This window comes from Xenopus tropicalis, chromosome 6 (genome assembly GCF_000004195.4).
Source record: "Xenopus tropicalis strain Nigerian chromosome 6, UCB_Xtro_10.0, whole genome shotgun sequence".
NCBI lineage: Eukaryota > Metazoa > Chordata > Amphibia > Anura > Pipidae > Xenopus > Xenopus tropicalis.
Genome location: NC_030682.2, coordinates 52,898,095 through 52,919,831, shown reverse-complemented (window position 1 = coordinate 52,919,831; position 21,737 = coordinate 52,898,095). Strand labels below are relative to the sequence as shown.

The following is a 21,737-nucleotide window of genomic DNA, read 5'->3' as shown; positions in this document are numbered from 1 at the left end:
AATACATTTAGAAAAGCAGTCTAAAAGCACGAATGTATAGGCAGTTCTATAAAACTTTATTTAGATGCGCTGAAGGTCTGTCTTTCACAGTTTGTAGGGATCGACGAGGCTGCATGGTTGGTTAATTACACAATCTAAAGATTCCGATCTTCTGGGGATGGTGGGAGTTGTAGTAAACTGCATTATAGCCCTGACTGGACTAGTAGACTGGAGTGGCGGGGAGACAGGAAGTAGCTGGGGTGCGTCATGTTCGTGGGTAGCAGGGCAGATGCAGTAGTTGCGGTCTGCGTCCCTCCCTCTTCTTGCATAGTGCAGACGTGTCTCTAGGTTGGCGAAGAAAAGAGGCTTCTGTTAGTACAAATATTGCCCCAGAGTGGGCCCGCCAGTGAGTGGCCAGAAGAAAGCCGAAGCCAGGTCCCTCGCCCAAAGCCATAGCGGCTTCCTTACCTCAAGCCTTGGAAGTTCCGTGCAAGGAGCAGTGCGGCTGCAGGTGCTTCCTACTTATTCAGCACTAATGGAGAAATTAATAGAAGAGCTGCGGAGCCGTGTCAGTGAGCTGGAGGAGGAACTACACAGGGTGCGGAACGGAGAGCAGGTCCATGAGGGCCACAGGGCTAAGATCAACACCATGAGCGCGGAGGTGGTGGACTCAAACCCATACAGGTAATTGGACTCATTTATGTGTCTCACACTGAGTGACGGCTCCATAGGAACCATAGGATGGGAGCACATACACACAAATATACATCCGTGCCTTAAACATGAACATTTACATACAATTCACAATGCACTCATGCAAGGCAGTGTCTCTTTCCAGGCAGGGGAGACTGGGCCCTCACAGGGAGGTCAAAGTGTTGAGGAAGAGTTTGAGGTAGGTAAGGTAGCATGTGGGATGCTCAATAAAACTCAATATAACAAATAGGAAGCTGGGTTCCCAATAACAGGTGTTAGGGCAAGGGTGCCCAAGAGGTAGGTCGCGTTCTACCAGTAGATCAAGTTAAAGTTTTTGGTAGACCACAAGGTGGGATGCCATCCCACCACTTCTTTTTTACCCCGATATAACAGAGCTTTTGACTGCAGCCATACTTCTGTGCTGACACTTAATAATGTTATGTGGGCATTAAATGTGAATTTGACGCTGCATTTATATATATTGCTATGTGCATTTATTAAACATCAACTATTTTTTATTAAAGTAGATCTCATGATGGAAGCCAGGTGGCAAGAGTAGATCACAGGGTGACAAACTCTGGGTTTGCTCTGTGGATACTAGCACTTCTTGATCAGGGCATTGCAGAGCCATATGTTTAGCCTTGCTGAACCTTTAGTTACACATATGCTCATCCACAGGTAACTAGGCAAACAAATGTAATTAAAAAAAACTCTGTCAACAATGTTAGAGATTTTACAAATATTGTAATTGTACACAAAAGACATTTGTTTTAGGAGATGCTGACTAAAATAAATAAAAATTAAAATCACTAGTTCTCAAATGCCAACAGCATCAGTAATCAGGCAAAGATAAATTACTAGTGAACTAGTATTAGAACAGAATAAAAACACTAGATAACATTGTAAGTTAGGTTGTAAAGATGCACATTCATCAAGTTCAACCCTTTATGTCTATATGAAACCAGCCCAACTGCTAGTTAAAGGAACAGTAACACCAAAAAATGAAAGTGTTTTAAAGTAAATAAATATAATGTACTGTTGCCCTGCACTGGTAACAGGTGTGTTTGCTTCAGGAATACTGCCATAGTTTATATAAATAAGCTGATGTGTAGCCTTGGGGGCAGCCATTCAATCTGGAAAAAGGAGAAACGGCACAAATTACATAGCAGATAACAGATACGCTCTGTAGAATATAATGGGGTTTTATCTGTTATGTAACCTGTGCCTTTTCTCCTTTGAATGGCTGCCCCCATGGCTACACAGCAGCTTAAGTTTATATAAACTTAAGACTCTTTCTGAGGCAAACACACCAGTTGTACCAGTGCAGGGCAGCAGTACATTATATTGTAATTACTTTTATACACTTCGTTTTTTGGTGTTACTGTTCCTTTAATCCAGGGGAAGGCAAAAAAACCCTCTGCCACTGCTGCACATCTCAGTAAACTTATACAAAATATAGAATTTTTTTTCAAAACAAATTGGTACAGGGGCATTTTACAGTGTCGGACTGGAACCCCAGGGTCCCACCAGAAAACCTTGGACCCTAGGCCTGCTCTCCAAACTAATTTTCCTCCTTTCCCCACTCAACGTCTTTATTCTCCTAGTCTTTTATTTACATGCTAACATCTATTGTTCCATTTATTTCTCCTCTTTCTTCCCATTCAGAAAAAGGGAATGACCATGAAGCAGGCCAAATGGTCAGGAGCAGAAGGGCCCACTGACACCTGGGCTCACCAAGAGTTTTCCTGGTATCCTGGTGGGCCAGTCCGACACTGCATGTTTTCTACTGTGTTGCATCACCTCTTCTTTTAGCAACACTCTGTAACTGTTTGGGAACTGAGGAGATTATTGCTGTCATTTTAAAAGTAGAATATTGTCTTATTAACTGATATAGGATTTCAACTGCTCAACAGTCTGGGGTCTCCTGGGGTCATATTTTTCCTTTCTGATTGTGCCAAATGTTTTCAGTGGGTGACAGATCTGGATTTCAGGCTGCCAGTTTAGCACTCAGACTCTTTTACTATCAAGGCATGCTGTTGTAATGCATGCAAAATGTAGTTTGGCATTGTCTTGCTGAAGTAAGTAAGGTCTTCCTATGCCATCACGTATACTGGCTTTTGAACTCTGCACTGATAACAAGGTGGATGGTCCTTCCTTTTTAGCCCATCCCTTATTTAAAAAAAAAAAAATTTGATTCATCAAACCACAGGACAGTTTTCCAATTTGCCACAGTTCATGTTAAGTGAGCTTGTGCTCAGAGAAGGTGACAGTGGTTCTGGATTATATGTATATATGGTTTCTTCTTAGCTTGGTACAGGTTTACCTTGAATTTGTGGATGCAGTTATGAACTGTATTTACATGCAATTTCGGAAATATTCCTGAGCCCATGCAGTGATTTCACTACAGCGTAGTGTCTGTTTTTAATGCATTGTTGCCTGAAGATCATGCCATCCAATATTGGCTTTTGCTATTGTCTCTGGATTCTCTAAATCTTTTAATGATATTATATACTGTAGATGAAATCATCAAATTCTTTGCAATTTAAGTTCAGGAACGCTATTCTTAAAGGACAAGGAAACTCTTTACTACAAGTTGTAAGCATATTATTCAGTGCCCCTGCCGTACCAGATTGCAAAATTGTTTTTGCTTAAAAAATTATTATTTTCGCCACAGTTTCATTTCAATAGTTACCCTTAGACAGCTCCGGAGTAGCTCCTATGACATCATTAAGATGGCCACCAGATGTCTACTGCGCATGTGTGAACTTCTCTCAGCCTGCTCACCTTAGCGCTGCTGTTCATTTAGACAGATGCTTGCTCCCTATCGTGAATAATGCCCCTTTCCAACCTTTTGTAAAATGTGTTGCATTAAATTTAAAACAAACATATGGTTTTTTTTTGTTTTTTTTTAGAAAACAGTAACATTTCTCAGTTTCAGAATCTGATAGTCTTTGTAATATTTGTAATTAATACAGGGTTTAAATGATTTGCAAGTCATCCCATTTTTTTAAATTTACATTTTACACAGTGTCCCAACTATTTTAGAAACAAGGTTGTATAAGTTTATTGAGATGTGCAGCTCTGGTGGTGCAACTGCCATGATTTTGCTGCCTTGTATTGACTCCAGTAATATCACTTGTACTATTTGCTATTATATTTAGGGTTTTAATGATTTGCAAGCTATGGCATTCTGTTTTTATTTATGTTTTACACAGTGTACCAATTCTTTGTGAAAACGCAGTTGTAGTAAAGTTGCTATTTCCTTGCCTTCATTTGTCTTATTTCTTGACTATTGGCATAGTATTAGTAAATATATGGTGTTATATTTAAACCCCTTATTCTCCTTAGGCTGATGTCCCACAGAGCCTGTTAGTCACCTGCGATAGATCTCTCCACCGGCCAAAACAGGAGTTGCCGGTGGAAAGGCCTTCACATTGCTTTGGTTTTCCAAAGTTGGGCAAAGTTGCCTGCAGGAGAACACTTTGTGTGACTTAAGAAAACCGAAGTAATGTGAAAGCTTTTCAACTGGCAAATCCTATTTCGGAGTGGTAAGTTGCCTGTGATAGCAGAGATCTATCGTGGTGACTAAATCGCTCTGTGGGGAGAATTCCATGGGCATTTTCTTAGACGCAAGCAAAATTCATAAGGGTGTGAAACAGCTAAAAGAGTATCTGGTGAACCCTAATAATAAAAGTATCAGACATAATTCATAGTTGGAACATTTCTTATCAGAGCTAGCTGAAGAGAAAAAAAAAAGATTTTACAGTATATCTTCTAATGTTACAATTCTGTCTCACATTTTTCCTGTTTTTTAGTCGCTTGATGGCTTTGAAAAGAATGGGAATAGTTGAAGATTATGAAGTAAGTAATCTATCTATCTGCTATCTTTATTTTTTTATTAAACACCAGCATATGCAGTACCAGACATTCTTATTGTATATCTGCAGCATAGATAATATGTGCTAGGAACATATACAGTGTTGTAATGGGCATCTAACTACAGAATTAGGCAAGAAACAGCCACAGCATGTAGAGGAGTGGGCTAGCATGCATTTTCAATGTACTTACTAAACAAGTCTTATCCCCAAAAATGGGGGGCAGGTCCTGAAGATTTTGCTATAGGCATAGTATTTTCAGTAAATTAATTTGTCCGAAGCCAAACAGGAAGAAAAAACACTAAGCTGTGTAAAGAAAGTTCCCATAATGCCTCGCTCCTGCACATACACCCAGACCAAGTGAACATGCTCAGTTAGTTTATGGGGGGAATTCACAAAAGTGGAGAGAGCCCTTTTTTGGAGTAAAAGTGTTGGAAAAACTGGTGGAAAACACTTTCTCCAGATTCACAAACAGAAATCCGCCTAAATTCCCGACTCAACCTCCACTTTTCCGTTTTTGATGAAAGAAAGACAGTTTACAGACACTTTTGTGAATTTGTCGTTTAAACCACATTTATACAACGTTTTAATGAAATTTTTTCTCGACATTTTTCCCCAACATTTTCAAAATGGAGTAAAGCTCAGTGTGACTCTGTCAGACCAATTCTAAGCTCTTCTGTTTTGTTTGGTTTCACCCAGTCTCCATTTCACACCTAAGGTAGGGGTCCCATTGGGGGATCATTAACATATTAATGGGGATTAGCAGCCTATTGTTAGGGGACAAGTTTCTGTCTGACATTGGAACAATAGATGCAAAAAGCCTCATTAACATTTTATAAACAAGTAAAACACTGATTAAAAAAAAATTCAATTTATATCTTATATATAAAAAGTTTTTACCTCACATTTGCACGGTTCTGCTAGTTTTAGCTTAATCAGTGAGTCAATAATTTTGTGTGAATATTTTGTAAACATTTTTATTAAAAGGAAAAGTAAAGCCTCCCAGGCAAATTTTTAGTTTTAGTAGCAGTAGCATTCTGAAAAAAAAATGATTTATAGTTTCCACGGGCAAACTAAAATTACCCCTCAAGTGAAATGACAAATTGCATATGAAATGCAAAATCCTGCTGGTAAAATCCTTATTCCAAGGCTCATGTAGCTGTAGGACTGGGTTTGATGGCACCGACAGATTTACTAAGAGTTAAAGGCAAATTCATTAAAAAAAAAAGAGTCTGAAAAATGACCAAATCTGAAAACTGTCTGTTTAAAAGACAAATTCACAAAAGTGGAGATAGAGGTTGGTGAATTAGGTGGAAAATCCTACAAATCTATTTTTATTTTATTTTGTCTCAATATCACCACTTATGTGAATTCCCCCCTATCACTTTTGTTTTGTTCAATATCACCCCTTTTGCCCAGGGCTGCCCTGCACTATTAGGAATGAATGGGAATAAATGTATTTAACATTTGCCCAGTTTTATGGTGCGACCCCTGGCTGGACATAGAGCTGGGCGGTATGACCAAAAATTTATATCACGGTATTTTTCAAAATTATATCGGTATCACGGTATTTGACGGTATTTTTTTTTCCCCATGCATGATTAGGTGACCACCCCAAACACCCCCCCCCCGCCACCCCAAGCACCCCCCGCCACCCCACCCCACCCCAAACACCCCCCCATCCCCTTCACATAAATATAACCCCCCACCCCAAACACCCCCCCATCCCCTTCACATAAAATATAATTACTGGCCAGGCAGCCGCAGGCACCCCCGACAGCTCACATTGGTATCCGACTCTGAATGATGCGTCCTAGCGATGGCGCTGACGTCGCGTGCGCGCTGACGTCACGCGCACCCGGAAGTATTTGGAAAAATTGCCAGGAAGCGCGCACACCGGTATGGGGGTATGTAAAAAATTGATATCGTTTTTTTTTTAAAAAAACGGTGTTCGGTTTTTACCGGTATACCGCCCAGCACTAGCTGGACAGTGTTTTGGCAAATGGAACTTGACCACTTTATTATTTCTTTTGTATGAAGATGCAAAGGCAATTCACTGCTCAGAATTCATTAGTAATCAGTTTAGATACATGAGTCGTGGCTGCTTGGGAATCGGTGCAGTCTGCAACGTACTCAATACTGGAGCTAGACAAAACCACTAAATGGTTACCGTACCCCCTGCTGAACTATATACTGGCTGAAAAGTTACTGATAATGCATAGAAGTAGGGTGAATCTCCTGTACCATATACCAGCAGCACTAATAATTCTTACTTAATTCATTTTGGAAAGTTGCTTGGAATTATGTTTTCTTTTATTAGGCAAAAACTTTTTTGGGGGAGTTGACACGACCTTTAAAAAGGAGGTCTTCTAATATATTTGTAGAGTGCCACCTTGGATTACTTAGCATGGCCATGTCTTCCCTCCACCAGTTATACTATACAGGTACTACACTAGCTCATACTATGCTAATTAAAAATAATGCTTTATTCTTTTTGCATGATGGCATGTGGAAAACTGAGCAGCACTTTCACCCAGAGATCTTAATATGACCCTTAAGCTAACTACATTATTAAGCATCTTTTGTAACCTTAAAGTTAAAGACATTGAGACTCACTTTATCAGCTTTCTCAGAGAATGTTGATAAATGGAGGATTCACCCCCCTAGTTATATAGGTCTTGGTGCAAGGGGCAGGCTTTAACCCTGAATGTTTCATTCAGTTGGTTAGGATAGGCCAACTGCCAATATGACAAGAGGACGAAAAAAACATCCTACAAGCTGGAGGAGCAAGCGTAGCCTAGTGGTCAAGACACCCGCCTTAAGCCAGCCAGCCAGTAGTTCTAATCCCCCCCCATAGCTAGAAATATGTCTCACCACAGGTTACGCCCTTGTGACCCCTGGACAGAAGTCACTTAACCTCCCTATGTCCTGGCAACCGCTTGGCCCAGAAATGGGCCGCTGCGGTTGTCGTTATGACTTTTTCAATGGCTACATTTCCCCACAAATCCTCTTTTTTGCACTTTCAAGGGCAGCTCACGATTTATGATACAGGTATGGGACCTGTTATCCAGAATGCTTGGGACCTGGAGTTTTCCGGATAAGGGGTCTTTCTTTAATTTGGATCTCCATACCTTAAGTCAACTAAAAATAACTTAAACGTTAATTAAACCCAATAGGATTATTTTGCCTCCAATATGGATTAATGATATCTTAGTTGGGATCAAGTACAAACTCACTGTTTTATTGCTACAGAGAAAAAGGAAATTATTAAAAAAATATAATGGAGTCTATGAGAGTGGAATTGTGCTGTCTATGGCAGTTGAAAGCAAATGTCATGGGGAAAAAAATAAGTTTCTTATTACTGGCAATAAGAAGCCAATTGATAGGTGAGCTGAGCTACAGAGCTGGGACAATGGGGCTTACAAAGGCCGCCAAAATCAGCAAGTGCATTTTAGGGTTATTTTTGGGAATTTGATTAGGATATATGGAAATAATCATAGAACAGAATCTACACTGGGGAGCTGATAGGAGAGTAATGGAGATATTCTCTAAGCTGTATAATAGTGCCCAGCTGGTATGTAATACAGGTGATATCCTGTGAGCGCTATCTGTTATCCCCTGCTGGTACAGGAGATTCACCCTACTTCTATGCATTATCAGGAACTCTTCAGCCAGAATATAGTTCAGCAGGGGATACGCTAACCATTTAGCGGTTTTGTCTAGACTATGGCCCCAGTATTGAGTACGTTGCAGACTGCACTGATTCCCAAGCAGCCACGACTTTAAATCTCGTTGTTTACTATGTGACAATGACAATAAAGATATATTCTATTCTATTCTTCTCATGTATCTAAACTGATTACAGGTATAGGACCCGTTATCCAGAATGCTCGGGACCAAGGGTATTCCGGATAAGTGGTCTTTCCGTAATTTGGATCTCCATACCTTAAGTCTACTAAAAAATCAATAAAACATTAATTAAACACAATAGGATTGTTTTGCATCCAATAAGGATTATTTATATCTTTGTTGGGATCAGTTACAAGGTACTGTTTTATTACTACAGAGAAAAAAGGAAATCAGTTTTAAAATTCTGAATTATTTGATTAAAATGGAGTCTAGGGGAGATGGACTTTCCGTAATTCGGAACTTTCTGGATAACGGGTTTCCGGATAAGGGATCCCATATCTGAACTCTGAGCAGCGAATTGCCTTTGCGTCTTCATACAAAAGGAATAATAAAGTGGTCAAGTTCTATTTGCCAAAACACTGTCCAGCCAGGGGTCGCACCATAAAACTGGGCAAATGTTAAATACATTTATTCCCATTCATTCCTAATAGTGCAGGGCAGCCCTGGGCATTGTAGGGTTAAACAGAGAGCAAATTAAACACATTCATATGCGGAATTCACAAAAGGGGTGATATTGAGACAAAACAAAAGTGATAGATTTGTAAAATTTTCCCACCGTATTCACAAACCCCTATCTCCTCTTGTGAATTTGTCTTTTAAAAAGACAGTTTTCAGATGTTGTCATTTTACCAATAATTTTTTGTATGAATTTGTCTTTAGCTCTTAGTAAATCTGTCAGTGTGCCATCAAACCCGGCCCCACATCTACATGAGCCTCGGAATAAGGATTTTACCAGCAGGATTTTGCATTTCATTTTGTCATTTCACTTTAGGGGAATTTCCTGAAGGGTCATTTAGTTTGCCCAGGGAAACTATACATCACTTTTTTTAGGACAAGCCGGGCTTTCTAATGTTTTCTAAATCCCTGCAACGAGATGTAAGGGTCTAAATACCTTCTTCGTGGGGAAATGTGAATCAAGGGCCCACCCCCCTGCACTACTCCACCCCTGCACTACTTCTCTAGCCCCTACTGATTACTGGTCAGCAGCAATCCAGCCCACACGCCAACATGCCCGGCGAAAAGGGGCCCAACAGGACTAGGGCCCACCGGGTTTTTATCCAATGTGGGGCCAGGTTTGATGGCACACTGACAGATTTACTAAGAGCTAAAGACAAATTCATACAAAAAATTGTTGGTAAAATGACAAAATCTGAAAACTGTCTCTTTAAAAAACAAATTCACAAGTGGAGATAGGGGTTTGTGAGTACGGTGGGAACATTTGTCAAATCTATCTCTATGGGGGGAATTCACAAAAGTGGAGAGAGCCCTTTTTTGGAGTAAAAGTGGTGGAAAACTGTTTCTCCAGATTCACAAACAGAAATCCGCCTAAATTCCGACTCAACCACTTTTCTGTTTTTGGTGAAAGAAAGACAGTTTACAGACACTTTTGTGAATTTGTCATTTAAACCACATGTATACAACGTTTTAACAACATTTTTTCTTGACATTTTTCCCCAACATTTTCAAAATGGAGTAAAGCTCAGTGTAACTCTGTCAGACCAATTCTAAGCTCTTCTGTTTTGTTTGGTTTCACCCAGTCTCCAATTCACACCTAAGGTAGGGGCCCAATTGGGGGATCATCAGCATATTAATGGGGATTAGCAGCCTATTGTTAGGGGACAAGTTTCTGTCTGACCCTAGAACATAGGTGCAAAAAGCCTCATTAACATTTTATAAACAAGTACAACACTGATTAAAAAAAATTCAATTTATATCTTATATATAAAAAGTTTTACCTCACATTTGCACGGTTCTGCTAGTTTTAGCTTAATCAGTGAGTCAATAATTTTGTGTGAATATTTTGTAAACATTTTTATTAAAAGGAAAAGTAAAGCCTCCCAGGCAAATTTTTAGTTTTAGTAGCAGTGCCCTCTATTTAATCACTTCACTGACATTTGCCCCAACTTATCTGTGCCCCCATAGCATGTCCAGAACTACAGAGCTGCCTGACAGCATTGGTCCCACCTTTAGCTGCGCCCTTCTGTTCCCAGCAGCCATATTGGGGATGAGCAAACAGCACATGCACACTGGCACCCAAACTGGGATATTGGGGTACAGGGTTGGACTGGCCCAACAGGGCACTGGATAAAAACCCAGTGGGCCCTAGTCCTGTTGGACCTCTATTCACCGGGCATGTTGGTGGGTGAGTCGGATTGCTGCTGACCAGTAATGAGTAGGGGCTAGAGAAGAAGGAATTTAGACCCTTACATGTCGTTACAGAAGTGGAATTACACAGAAATATAGAAAACATTAGAAAGCCCAGATTATCCTGAAAAAAAATGATTTATAGTTTCCCTGGGCAAACTAAAATTACCCCTCAGGAAATGCCCCCAAAGTGAAATGACAAATTGCATATGAAATGCAAAATCCTGCTGGTAAAATTCTTATTCCAAGGCTCGTGTAGCTGTAGGACTGGGTTTGATGGCACTGACAGATTTACTAAGAGCTAAAGGCAAATTCATAAAAAAAAAATGTCTGGAAAATGACCAAATCTGAAAACTGTCTGTTTAAAAGACAAATTCACAAAAGTGGAGATAGAGGTTTGTGACTTAGGTGGAAAATCCTACAAATCTATTTTTATTTTATTTTGTCTCAATATCACCACTTTTGTGAATTCCCCCCTATGAGTCAGCTTCCTGCTGATTGGCTCAGATCCACATTCCTAAGGGGGGGGTGAGTTCTTCACATTCTTGAGGGAGGGGGGAGCAGGAAAGAGGAGACAGCAGAGAGCTGTGTGTCTCTGGCACATGAATTACAGACACAAGAAATCTTTTCACAGAGAAGGCAGTGCAGCATTTCTGTGAGTGCTTATGGCTGTATTTACATAGACCTTTCTAATAATGCTTACTTAGTTCTTACCTTTCTTTCTCCTTTAGGGCTCTGGCACACGGGGAGATTAGTCGCCCGCAACAAATCTCCCCTGTCACGGGCGACTAAATCACCTGGGCAGCGTGTGCCATCCCACCGGCGACTTACATTTTCGCCGGTGGGATGGTAGTTCGGGGAGATTAGTCGCCCGTGACAAGGGAGATTTGTCGCGGGCGACTAATCTCCCCGTGTGCCAGAGCCCTTAAAATGTATTAATTAGGTTATCTGTAAGGCATAAGTGTTAGGTCAAATGTACTTAGGTAATTCAGAGTTTTTTGTCAACAGCCGTTGTTAAAAGGTTGGAGGTGGGATATTTTTAATTTACTGATTTTTCTGATACAGAAAATTCGCACATTCACAGTGGCTGTTGTGGGTGTTGGTGGTGTTGGCAGTGTGACTGCTGAAATGCTGACAAGATGTGGCATTGGTAAGGTAATATGCATTTTTCTCAATGACTAATTTTATCTTAGCAGTAAGACATTGGCCAGAGTATGGTGCTTAAATAGCTCATATTAAAGATTTACTTTTTTACTGTTACCTTACACTTGTTGCAGAAGCTCTAATATAGTTTATACAAATAAGCTTCCATCCGGTCTTGGGGCTGACACTGCAATGACATTTCCATAACTAATAATAGGTGAGCTGTTACGAATGGATCGGTTAAGGGCAATTTGGAGGGATTAGAGCTACATGCAGTTAATAAGATGGCTTTGGCTCTGACATCCAAATCACTTCCTGGTTGCTAGGGTAGTGGGACCAGAGCAAATAGATAGCTGTTGAAACCCCAGAACAAAAACTTGAGATATTTAAAAACCACAAAAACTATCCCTTTATCTCTTCCAAAATGCCCGTAAAATAGAAGAAAATGTAAAATGATTGTGATCTGCCAAGGTGTTAGGCACTTCTAGTAATTCTAGTTGTATATCTTTTACCCTGGACTGGTTTTGATCTGTGAAATATTTGGTAAAGTACATTTAATTATATTAAACTTCTTTGATAAGAATGAGAATATACTGGGGTGCAAAGGAGACTCCTTTTTAATCATCATCTCTTAAAAGGACATGTAAAGTCTATTTCACTGGGAGGTGCCAACTTTTAAGGCACCTCCCAATGAAATAGATTGCTAAGCTTTTCCTTGGGCCAGTGTTCCTTTTAGCAGAAAACTGCAATGGCCCATGGAAAACCTACCTAAGCGCTGCGCTGGTATCTCCTTAACTTGGATCTTCATTAAGTTAGTGTACGGTGCATATGCAGTAAAGTAGATCTTGCTCAACTTACTCTAGATTTTGTCCACAAACATGGATTTTTGCAAGGGATGCCTGGAACACCAGTAGGAAGGTAAGTAAAATGCAGTGCAGCACTAAGACAGTTTTTTCGGTGAAGATTTGTGTTAACAGTAGCACCGACCTGGTGTTCCTAATATTTTAGCTTTTAAAAAAACATGTAAAGGATAATAGTATTTTTAAAAGCAAAGCTAAGATTTACATATGCGTGCTTATGAAAGGCTGGTGTATAGTGTTTATTATATTCCAGTATTATAATGAAGGCTGCTTGCTTTGTAGCTGCTGCTTTTTGATTATGACAAGGTGGAGATGGCAAACATGAACAGACTTTTCTTCCAACCACACCAAGCTGGTCTGAGCAAAGTGGAGGCTGCAGAGCACACACTGCGGTAACTTACAGATTTCACTTGTTTTTTTGAATGCGTGTGTGGACACTGCCTAGGGCCTATGTGCAGATATTCCAGCATATGTCTATCTTCTGTATGTATTAATATCAGTGGGACCTTCTATACTGCTTATTGATAGAAATGGGTTTTCTTTCACATAGAGACAAGCTGATCTGCATATTTGAATATATTACTTTATGCGGGAGTTTTCATATTTCTTCCTCCTCTATAAAGATTTTACCTAATTATAACCAACTATAAAGGAATACAGTGATTTCTTAGCCAAGCAATCATTTTACAGCAAAGCATCTTTCAAATATACGGTGACCTATCCTTATGTTACTTAGTGAAAGCCATCTGTGATCCCTGTTGTTTTTTTTCTTTTGGCAGTTTTGAAATGAGAAAGTTATAACAAAAGGAAATTTACTAAATAGTTGCTTAAGAGGTTTATTTACACTTCTTACTATGTATCTCCAATAGGAATATCAACCCAGATGTCCAGTTTGAAGTGCATAACTACAATATAACAACTCTAGATAACTTCCAGCATTTCATGGATAGAATAAGGTAACACTCAAGAAAATCAAAGTAGATCTTTTATACACTAAGGTAAAAATGTTTAATTAAAGAGAATCCAGTAAATGTTAGCTGATAATCTATTTGGCATTTGCTTAGGGCAGTAGTAGCTACTTTGGGTCCAGGAGCACAGTTATCACCAGGGATCTTGTTCTGTGAATCAAACAGCCAGAAACTTCCTAGCGACATTTGGCTTGCTGACAATATGGTGCCAGGTCCTTATCAGGTGTTATCATTTCCCTACCTGAATAAGTCAGATATCAGTGATAACCTATTTGCTGCCACAGAAAAACAGGAAGTGGATTGATGGGGAAGACTTCTTCCAATAGATGGATTCTAGCTATATTTAGGCTTCATGGAATATGTACTGTAGGTTGTCTTAAACTTGTTTCAGGGAAGGGTGTTTCAGCTGCACATGATTCCTAGGTTTTTGTTTAATAAAAAGATTACCCATTAACATTGATACCAGGTCAGTTGCTCTTGTGCACAAATTAAAAAGTAGACTTTTTTTTTCTATAGCAAAGGTGGTCTCAAAGAAGGCACGCCTGTTGACCTGGTACTTAGCTGTGTGGACAACTTTGAAGCTCGAATGGCAATCAACACTGTGAGTATTTTCCCTATGTATTGTAAAATGTGATCTATTATATTTCTCCTGTGCATAGTTTTCTACTAGTGTGCATATCAGGGTTAGCAAACTATTTCCAAAAATAGAGGAAATAAGAAATGTTTATATTTTTAGAAAAATTTAATGCTGCCCTCTTAACTGGTAATATTTTATCCCTTATTAGTTTTCTAGAAATAATGTATTATTTTTGTATTTTTTTATTTTGTATTTCAAAGGCCTGTAATGAACTTGTGCAAATTTGGATGGAGTCTGGAGTGAGTGAAAATGCTGTATCAGGGCACATTCAGCTCATTAAACCTGGGGAAACTGCCTGTTTTGCGGTATGTTATTTTACGTTACAGGGGTGTTTTTATTTCTTTTTAGGGTATTTAAAGGGGATCCCACACTTTTTTTTGCATAATGAATGAACATGTAATACCTGGCATCTTTCCAATATACAGTGATTTATTGGCAGCAGAAGATGGTTTTAGTCAGGGGGCTAAGAAAAAGACATGATGCAGTGCGCAGCAGTAGACTAAGGGGCACATTTACTAATCCATGAACGTCCGAATGCGTGTTTTTCGTAATGATCGGTATTTTGTGATTTTTCCGTAAATTGACGCGATTTTTTCTTAGCCATTACGACCTGCTTGTAAATTGTCGCAACTTTTCCGTAACCATCGCGCCGAGTACAAAAGTTTCGGATTCATTCAAGCTTCAGTATTGTGACTTTCCTTGGGCCAGGTTGGAGCTGCAGAGTGCCATTGAGCCCTATGGGAGACTTTCCTTTGCCCAGGTTGGAGCTGCAGAGTGCCATTGAGTCCTATGGGAGGCTTCCAAAATCATGCTAAGTCGCAAAGGTTTGCCCGCCGTTTACGAGCGCTCAATACGAAAAAGTCGCGACAATTTACGAGCAAGTCGTAATGGCTATGAAAAAGTCGCAACAATTTACGAGCAAGTCGTAACGGCTACAAAAAAATCGCGACAATTTACGAGCAAGTCGTAACGGCTACGAAAAAATTGCAAAATGTTAATTTCCAATCTGAATTTTTCCCATTCGGATTCGTGGATTAGTAAATGTGCCCCTAAGACTTTGTCCAATATACTTTCATGAAAAGTTCTGCGCTGGGTTTATAAACATCATGTTTCTTTTACCGGGCATTCCCTCAGTTCCTGGACAAGAGGAAAGTAACTGCTGCTAAGTCTTCTAGCAACAAAACAGCGTGCTTTCCTGCTGTCCAGAATTCAGGCAGCCAGTGGTCATTGCTAGATCCATGTGACTAACAGGGTGACGATGAGGGAACACATGGTAAAAAAGTGTGTCTTTAAAAACTGTTTTTTATTTGTGAAACTGAATTTAAATTTTTGATATGTCCTCTTTAAAAGTTCTTCCATAATATACTGTAATTTTAAAGAGGTTGTTCACCTTTAAATTAATATTTAATATGATGTAGACAATGATATTCTGCAACAATATGTCATTGTTTTTCAGTTATCTGGCTTTCTGTTCAGTAGCTATTTGCTGGGTCTTTGTTTACCTAAGCAACAAGGCAGTGGTTTGGCCTAAATAGAAAGATAAGGAATGAAAAGTAACAACAATAATAATAAAAGTGTTAGCTCAAAAAGCAATCGCTTTTTAGCTGCCAGGGCCACATAAAGGTGAACCACCTCCCTGGCTGCTAAAGTGTTTGCTCATACCTGTAGGCTGGGTCATCCACAGCTCCCATGATCCTTTCACATGTTTCACAGCTTCCTATCATGGCTGTACTGTATGTGAAGCTATGTGAATTTGCACACTTGGTTTAACACCTTGGGTGCCTTGTAAATGTATGCCAAAGTTTGTACATTTTAAAACATAATTTAAAAATGTCAGGATAATTAGCAAGTTGCAGTAGTTGTCCCTAGTTACAATGATCTAGAGTCTAGACTTTAACACTCTGTTGTCTCTTTTTTTGCAGTGTGCCCCTCCTTTAGTAGTCGCAGCAAACATTGATGAAAAAACCCTAAAGCGAGAGGGCGTCTGTGCAGCCAGTTTACCCACTACCATGGGAGTTGTAGCTGGGATGCTTGTACAGAACGTTCTTAAGTAAGTGTAAAAAGCATGAAAAACCCTAATACAAAATTTACCATCTGAAAGCTGTTAAGTTCATGTAGAAGGTTAATAGGGTAAATGTAATCGTTATTTAACTTGTGGTAGTGGAGGTTTTTGTGATTTTTTTCTTACAAAAACAAGCTTTTTTTATTCAATATAGAAAATTACACTAGTGGGAAAAAAAACCAAGCTATCCACAACTTGCACCACTCACTTCTGCCAAATCAGATATGTGACTGAATAAAATGTAGCTTTTAACACTACATTAAAATACTATATGTCAAAAGAAAGAAAAGGGAAAGGTTAAAATTCTAGGGTAGAGGCAGGATCATTGGTAGTCATGTTCCTATGCCAATGATGTCTTTAGGGTAGTTAATGGGGGGAATTGCATAATAGTGACTATGGCGTTCAGGACACCTTCAATATCGGCAATATCAGCTACCCTATATTTCATCAGAGAAATAGAACTGGGCATAATAAGAATGCTATCTATTCTTATCCTATTTCAAGTGTATCAATCAGTTAGACATGCAGCCCACAGCCACCCATTCCATCGACATCCACCGCCCATACATCAACAACAACAACAGAGTTCACGACGCCTCACACCCTGCCTGTCTGCCCCCAGCTAAAAGCGTTCAATGCTCGTTTTGCTCGGTCAGCCCGAGCTTTGTCAAAGACAGTGCCTTTTTATTTTATTCAAGTTTTTTTTTTCAAGCTTTTTCTATTGTTTTAATAAATTACTTGGCATTCTTGGTTTTAATAAAAACTTTTGATTTATTAGTAAAACATGGGGTCATGGAATGTGATCAACTGATCAGCCTTCACTATTCAAGTAAATGAAAAATGAAAGATTGTCCTTTAATCATCAGATGTGGAATCTGTGTTAAGCTTTATAAAGGAACACATCTCTCAGATGTGTACTGTATGTAGTACAGGTATAGGACCCATTATCCAGAATGCCCGGGACCAAGGGTATTCCGGATAAGGGGTCTTTCCATAATTTGGATCTTCATACCTTAAGTCTATTAAAAAATCAGTAAAACACTAATTAAACTCAATAGGATTATTTTGCATCCAGTAAGGATTAATTATATCTTAGTTTGGATCAAATACAAAGCACTGTTTTATTTTTACAGAGAAAAAGGAAATCAATTTTTAAAATCTGAATTATTTGCTTATAATGGAGTCTATGGGAGACGGGCTTTCCGTAATTCGGAGCTTTCTGGATATCGGGTTTCTGGATAAGGGATCCCATACCTGTATTCCTTTACTCAGTGTGAAAGCCTTAAAAATGTAATGAAATGTATCTCTTTGCTAGCAGAGGCTGGTAACTAATGTCCATTCAAGTCAGTCCTCATTAGGACTGCCATTGACATTGCCTTATATATATTTGCCTTATATTTCAGATATCTCTTAAATTTTGGTACTGTCAGTTTTTACCTGGGATACAATGCAATGCAGGATTTTTTTCCAACTATGGCAATGAAACCCAACCCGCAGTGTGGGGACAAGTACTGCAGGAAACAGCAGGAAGAATTCAAGGTGAAACACTTTCCTATAAAATATATATGCATGCAGCTGAGCCATACAAACATGGAGTCTTGTGCAATAAGGATATTTCACTTTTGAGTTCTTGGTCATATCTTTTTTTGGTGTCAGTGACCAACAGCCAGTAAGCATGTTATAGTGCCTATAAAAATATTCACATCCTTAAAGTTTTCATGTTTGAACCTTGAATCACATTTGCTTACATTTTGGTTTTTTTTGACAATGACCAATAGAAACAGACTTATGCCAAAGTGAAAACTGATACCTGCAAAGTGATCTAAATTAATTACATGTATTTTTGGGGGCATAGATTGGTCTTTTCTGAATTTGATTCACCATACCTTAAGTCTGCTAAATCATTAAAACATTATATAAACCCAATAAGATTGTTTTGCCACCAATATGGATTCATGCAGCTTAGTTAGGCTCAGGCACATGGCATTGTTTTATTATTACAGACATTAATAATTAGAATTCTTTGCGGAAATTGACTAATTCAGAGCTTTATTGATATTCCAGATAAAAAGAAATTTATCTATTGAATGATTTGCTGGTATTTCCTGTAGTTTCTTGCAATAACAGTGGTTTAAACTAGAAACATTTATCAATAAGTTTACTATATGAACTGAAAATAAAAATCCTACAATAAGTTACATTTTCTAGTCACAATAAAAGGAAAATGTAGGGCAGAGAGTGCAACTTCTGCTTGTAAAACATATTACCTTAAAATAATACTATGTTTAAACTTATTTCCTAGTTAAAAGAAGCAGCAAGACCTAAGCAGGAACCTATTGTGGTAAAAGAAGAAGAAATTGTGCATGAGGATAACGACTGGGGTAAGGAAATTTGATATAGCCGTGTTCTTGGTACTTGCAACATGGACTACAAAGGGCTCTCTTGATCCACTTTTTTGATGTTCATGCTATTCACAAATGGAATGAAACCCAGGTATACCATATAATATATGGTGCTGGTTTCAGTTTGGCCTAAAAAATGTCTTTTGAAATGGCCCCTTTATTGGAGCTCCCTGTGTTACAGTCCCTGTCCATGTTTTAAATGAGGGGCGGGCGTGTTTTAGCAGTGTTTGCCAGAGGCACAGTAGGAGGAAAGTAGCCAATCATGGCTCTGCTGTTGCACAAGCAAAGACAGACTTTAGTTCCCTTGCAGGTCAGCCTAGTTGCTGATTGGTTCCTTTCCTACAGTGCAGTGTGCCGAGTTCTGCTCATCCTGGCAAAGGAGGCAGCATAAAGTAGAACAAATGGGCTAAATTTTTGCTGAAATTTTCAGTATATCAGCTTGGAACACTACGTTACGTACAGGTATGGGACCTGTTATCCAAAATGCTCAGGACCTGAGGTTTTCCGGATAAGGGATCTTTCCATAATTTGGATCTCCATAACTTAAGTCTGCTAAAAATCAGTTAAATATAGAATAAACCCAATAGGCTTGTTTTGGAGTCTATGGCCTTTCTGTAGGACACAAAGGTTTAACTAACACTTAGGGGCACATTTACTAATCCACGAATCAGAATGGGAAATATTCGGATTGGAAACGAACATTTTGCGACTTTTTAGTATTTTTTGCGATTTTTTTCGTCGCCGTTACGACTTGCGCGAATTGTCGCGACTTTTTCGTAGCCGTTACGATTTGCTCATATATTGTCGCGACTTTTTCGTATTGAGCGCTTGTAAACGGCGGGCAGACCTTTCAGACTTTGCATGATTTTGGAAGCCTCCCATAGGACTCAATGGCACTCTGCAGCTCCATCCTGGCCCAAGGAAAGTCACGATACTGAAGCTTGAATGAATCCGAAACTTTCGTACTCAGCGCGACGGCTACGAAAAAGTCGCGACAATTCGCGCAAGCCGTAACGGTACGAAAAAGTCGTAACGGCTACGAAAAAGTCGCGACAATTTACGAAAAAATCGCAAAATACCGATCATTATGAAAAAAACACATTCGGGTGCTTTTCGGACGTTCGTGGATTAGTAAATGTGCCCCTTAGAATCCACAGAATCCTTCTTTTAACAGCAGTCAGTAAGATGCAATCTTTAGAATGGTAGCAGGTTTGTAATGCTCTTTTTTCCCTCTTGATTTTGCTGATTCACAACACATGGTTCAATGCTGCTGTGAGTTACTTCAGTCTAGGGACTGGCTTTCAATATACAGTATATATTAAATGTAATACTCTGCATACAAGGTTTATTAAATCATTCAGATTCTTATTTCATGGCAGCAAGATGCAAATGGTAAAATAAAACCTGCTTATAACTGCAGTCAGGAACTGCAGCAATTTTGTGTAGAATGTTAGCAGATCTTTTAAAAGTAATTACAATGGTGCTTTTTTCCCTTCCTATTCCCAGGAATCGAGCTTGTGTCAGAGGTCTCAGAAGAAGAGTTAAAGGCTGCATCTGGGCCAGTTCCTGAGCTTCCAGAGGGAATAAAGGTTGCATATACAGTCCCAATAACGGTATGTTAATAAGAATCTCTGTCCATAGTGATTATGGAAGTCCTTTAATATTTAGTGAAACATACGTTGTGATAGCCACTGAACAACCTGTTGTAAAATGTGAGCTGTCATTTTATGTTGATCTAAATAAGAATAATGCAATTTTAAGCCCCTTGGTAATTCCATTTGTAACTTATCTTACTTCCATCCATATAGTTGTTCTTCCCCATAGGCCAGTGTTAAGTGGGGAGAGTAAAACTGTATAGGATTTGTTTGCAGAAATGATAGAATTGGAATTGTGCATTCATTTACAAACAGAACCAGGGATCTGGAATGAGATTTTGTCAGCTTTTGTAAACATACTGGCACTGATTCATCTTGTCTTAAATCTGCTTGCAGGAACCTACAAGTGGCTTTATAGTTGAAGACTCAGAGCAAAGTCTTGATGAACTTATGGCTCAAATGAAGAACCTGTAGGCACAAACAACCCACAAGAGTCATGGCTTCATAGCAGAAATGCTAGTGCTACTTGAACAATAACACACTGCTCTAATAAAAACATTTTAGTGAGTGTTGCAACATACCATTTTATGTAAAGAAACTTGTGTTATTTTGTCTGCATTCATCAGCCTGTATATTTTCAGTACTAACATTAAAACAAGCAAATACATTATATTCTGGTTGTATTCTTTCATCTTTAAAACAGGTAGACATCCAGTGTCTAATGTTTTCCCAATTTTTTAATGTTGTGGAAGATCTAGAGATCCATGGTTTAGCTAGTCTTACTTGGCCCAGGTGATATAGAGCAAGACGCCATGAAATAAATAGGTACTTTGTTGCAATAGTAAAGCACTGTGTAGTTTGGATAGCAAAAGTGATGAAGTGTGGGCTACAGTAAAAGTGGCCATACACAGTAAGATATGCTTGTTTGGCCACCTCACCAAATGAGTGGATCTTCTCTCAATTCCTTGTGCCAAACGATCAAATTACAACAACAGGTATAGGAGCCGTCGGACCAAGGAACACATCAATAAGCAGATGCAGTCCCTGATCTGACGGGAAAATCAAACCTGCCCGATTGACACCTGGCCATATACAGACCATAAATCAGTCCAAAGGGCTCAAATCGACAACCTAAATCTACCCGTGTATGGCCACCTTAAGTTCAGTCTACAAATCTAATATTGATGTTTATTGTCATGGCCCAAAAAAGTTTGGAATACATGTTGATCTGTAAAAGTGTTCAGACTTGATAAAATGGACAGCATAAGAATGTTGAAGGTCCAAACAATGGATCCAGTGACATGGAACAGAATGACAGTTTTCATATCTTCCTCTGTGTTAAAACAGGTGGGAACTCTGTGAAGGTCTGAACCTTCTGCCATGCATAATTATATTAGTGTTTTGTTTCTTTGTGTAAATAGTGCCTGTTTTTTTACTTGAATTAATCCCATTAGGTTTATGTAAAAAAG

The 21,737-nt window shown here is 39.1% G+C and overlaps 1 protein-coding gene across 2 annotated transcripts; it reads left to right on the top strand.

The window, feature by feature from the left end:
• The first annotated feature begins 287 nt into the window (after positions 1-287).
• On the top strand, positions 288-20,940 carry uba5 (ubiquitin like modifier activating enzyme 5). 2 transcript variants are annotated; one of them, NM_001004790.1, is made up of 12 exons: positions 288-663; positions 4,488-4,533; positions 11,667-11,756; positions 12,887-12,996; positions 13,474-13,560; positions 14,089-14,173; positions 14,410-14,514; positions 16,132-16,259; positions 17,675-17,810; positions 18,574-18,652; positions 20,180-20,286; positions 20,665-20,931. In NM_001004790.1, exons 1-12 carry the CDS (start codon positions 515-517, stop codon positions 20,740-20,742), a joined length of 1,200 nt encoding a protein of 399 aa, NP_001004790.1. In that variant the 5' UTR covers positions 288-514; the 3' UTR covers positions 20,743-20,931. The 2 variants fall into 2 exon arrangements, with proteins under 2 accessions (NP_001004790.1, XP_017950101.1); XM_018094612.2 differs by having other exon boundaries at positions 574-663; positions 11,667-11,751; positions 20,665-20,940.
• The last annotated feature ends 797 nt before the right edge of the window (positions 20,941-21,737 follow it).